Genomic DNA, 3160 nt, shown 5'->3' on the forward strand with positions numbered 1-3160 from the left:
TAGAGTCTGGCATTGTACGTATAGATAAAACATCGTTGACACCTTGCGATTTTTCGCATCAGCGAAGTCGAATTCCACAAGTGGAACGAAACTACATACGACAACCCTGTTTCTTAAGCCACGTCCGTGTGTGTGTGTACATGTAACACGAGCTTTCAGAAGTAGCTGTACAAGTACTTGGATGAAGGGTCTATGGGCGTTATAGATTGTAGGTAAGCTTTGGGATCCTTTTATAGTTTGATGATAAGCTTCTTCCATAATCCTCCAAACATAATTCCACGGTTTTTAAACAGATTGATCTTAGGGAAGAAGAACGGTGACAAATCTTCGAAAGAAACCCTCCAGAAAATGGTATCTATAAAGGAGATAAAACGTTCGGCAAGTTTGTCGTCAGTCCACTGGTAATTATTAGGATGGGTTTGGGTTTGGTGAAGAAGCAACGTCTTCAGATGGTAAGATGTCAAGAGTATCGTCATGTCAGCACTGGGAACGCCCCGACTCGTCGTTACCAAATGATGTAATCGGAGTGCTTTGAAGATAATTAGACACTCTTTGTGACACAGTCTTAATTCTGGCCCATCTGCATCGATGGTTTTCAAAAGTAAAGTTTCTGCCCTCGACACAGAAAGGCGCCACAAGAGTTCTACATCAGGGCCAGTGTCTCCAATTCCAGGAGTTGATTCATTTACGTATTTGGCGACCAACTCGTAACCGTTTGCTTTTATCCTTGAAATGGCTTCTGCGCTTGGCCATCGCTTGTCATATGCATCCTGAGGGATGTCTGGATTCGCTGAGGAAGGCCAACCAACGCATTTTACAGCCAACACCAGATCGGCTTTGTGTTTGAAACCGTTTTCCTTCGTTGATACAGTGGTTGCCACTGTGCTTTGTCCGCCAACACAGTAACTCCCGTGCAAGTGGCCTCTCATGCTCGATACAACCTCGTCCACATGGCGCTGAAACAAATCGGTGATTTTTCGGGGGTTTAAATACCCACCAGTCCTGACATCACTCCATGTCCGAGCGCTCGATGCTGTCAATTTGAACCTAGCGTAGCCAGGCGAAAGGGCAGACTCCTCATCCGAACCAGGAATGTCTACGCAGAGCAAAATGTCAAATTCACAGGCTACGACGGCCGAAAGGCCAGAAGCCACACTGCCAACATCGTGAACTTCACAATGAAATCTCGCATCTTTTTCTCTCACGCGGTTGAGGATTTTCTTAACCACTGTTCTGAGCTCATCTAGCTTCGGTGCAGGCTTGGGTTTGGCAAAGTTTTTGTAAAACTCCACAAGAAGTGGTTGAAGTTCCGCTCTGTAGCGGCCATCAAATCTTGACTGGGATGTATTATTAAACATGGTGACGGGCCACTTTACAGGTTCTCGCTCAATTCACTTCACAAAACAGGGACGCAAGACAACAACATGGTAGCGTGTCAACTACTGACTCGAGTCAGCTTGTAGATACATGTATATTGGGTTCAACTCATCCCCATCGAGAATAAAGGCCAGATGCAGCTCTTGCGAACATCAATTCACACACATTTCAGCTTGTAGAACATACTTCTTCATACTCAGTTACGAGACTGGGGCTGGCTGCAGTGACGTTGAGAACTTTCCCAGCTGTACACTATAATGAATCGGCGAGAAACAAAGCCTCACTATAGTCAGTGTGGTGCAGAAGAAATTAATGAACGTACGCTGATTATCATTTGGCCAACTGAGTATCACCGGCGTTATGCACAAGTGGCCGGTATGTCAGAAAGCAGGGTTGAGCATAGAGGACTGGGGATAATTCCAAACCAAGCATAATATGAGAGCAGACTCCGGTGATCCGCATGCATACTCACAGCATACACGATATACATTTAGCTGGCCTATAGCTCTGCCGCTACATACACCTATATATGACGCATTCAGCTGTTTAAGTTGGAACTATATGGCCACCGATGCATGAAGAGGTCGCACGAAGTGTACATAGATGTATGTATATAGCCGGCGCAATCACCATATACCGTATTTCTTCTAACAATTAATCAAGGATATTGTTGTTGGATGTGAAAACAATTATAAGGTTGAATGAGGAGGCTTTATAATGTTACAGGATACATGAAAAGAAACTATTTAACAAAGATTATGCTTCTGAGCCAAATGAGGAAAATTATGCCCCGGGTTTTTTGCGAAAAAATTCATTTTGGGGCTATTTTTATACCTGCTAATTACCCCTCTACATTATGCATATTTTCCGTCATCGGTCGAATTTTTTCAGAAATTACGCCCTCGTTTATCTTGCTCGGAGCTCTGTGAACACTCTCCCACGTGCCCCGAGCCCGGTGAACCGTGTCGCTATTGTGTTGACAAGGTGACATGTACACAGATACTGCATGGCTTCTTCCGGCTAGATTAGTGCCCTTCCCAGCTCATACACCCGCCCTCCCATTCGGCCTGTCCCCCCACCGCACTATTCGGCGGGACCCGTTCGGTCTGTCCCCTCACAGAGTTCTTTTTAAACAGGGATCATCGCTGACGTCACCGCTGAAACATACTTAATTTACGAACTGACCGCTGGGGCCTTAAAAAAACTGTACTTTGAAGCCCGTTGTGACCCCCAAAGTCAAAGTTAAAATATTTGTTTGTATTGTTATATATTATTACACACGATAATCTGCACAATAAGAAATAAAACCAAAGCGCTTCATATCCTTTAAATAAGCGGATTGGAAGAGGTATTGTTGTGGTCTGTACTACAAATAGTCAACCACATCAACCCCCCCCCCCCCCCCCCCCCCACACACACACATACACACACACACCGCCTCACCTCATCCCACCCCGACGCGGACCAATCCAGATTAATCCCTGTCCAGTCACCTCACTACGCATCACCCCCTTCCCTGCCCACATGTAATCTAGCTTGGGGCTTGGTAATAACATGCGGACATATTATATACCCAAACAGACTTTGACTTGCGCAGGTACATACTTCCAGCTAATAGTATAACTCCACATATTATTTGAGAAAAAAGTTGACCATTAACAAAATATCGAATCCGAAATTCCTGCAAACGTGTGCACACCCATCCTGTCAGGCATGAAAACAGACACACATTTGTTAAAAAGGCATACACGCGTGAAAACTGTCTTCTGCCAGTACTAGAGGC

The 3160-nt window shown here is 45.0% G+C and overlaps 1 protein-coding gene across 1 annotated transcript; it reads right to left on the bottom strand.

The window, feature by feature from the left end:
• Positions 1 to 230: 230 nt before the first annotated feature.
• LOC135470831 (cyclic GMP-AMP synthase-like receptor 1) lies at positions 231 to 1358 on the bottom strand. Its single transcript, XM_064749876.1, has one exon. The coding sequence runs from the start codon at positions 1356 to 1358 to the stop codon at positions 231 to 233; it is 1128 nt and encodes a 375-aa protein (XP_064605946.1).
• Between the last annotated feature and the right edge of the window lie 1802 nt (positions 1359 to 3160).

This window comes from Liolophura sinensis, chromosome 7 (assembly GCF_032854445.1).
Source record: "Liolophura sinensis isolate JHLJ2023 chromosome 7, CUHK_Ljap_v2, whole genome shotgun sequence".
NCBI lineage: Eukaryota > Metazoa > Mollusca > Polyplacophora > Chitonida > Chitonidae > Liolophura > Liolophura sinensis.

Excerpts from the sequence above, each read along its gene's own strand:
- LOC135470831 (XM_064749876.1), bottom strand. The coding sequence starts at position 1,358 with ATGTTTAATAATACATCCCAGTCAAGATTTGATGGCCGCTACAGAGCG.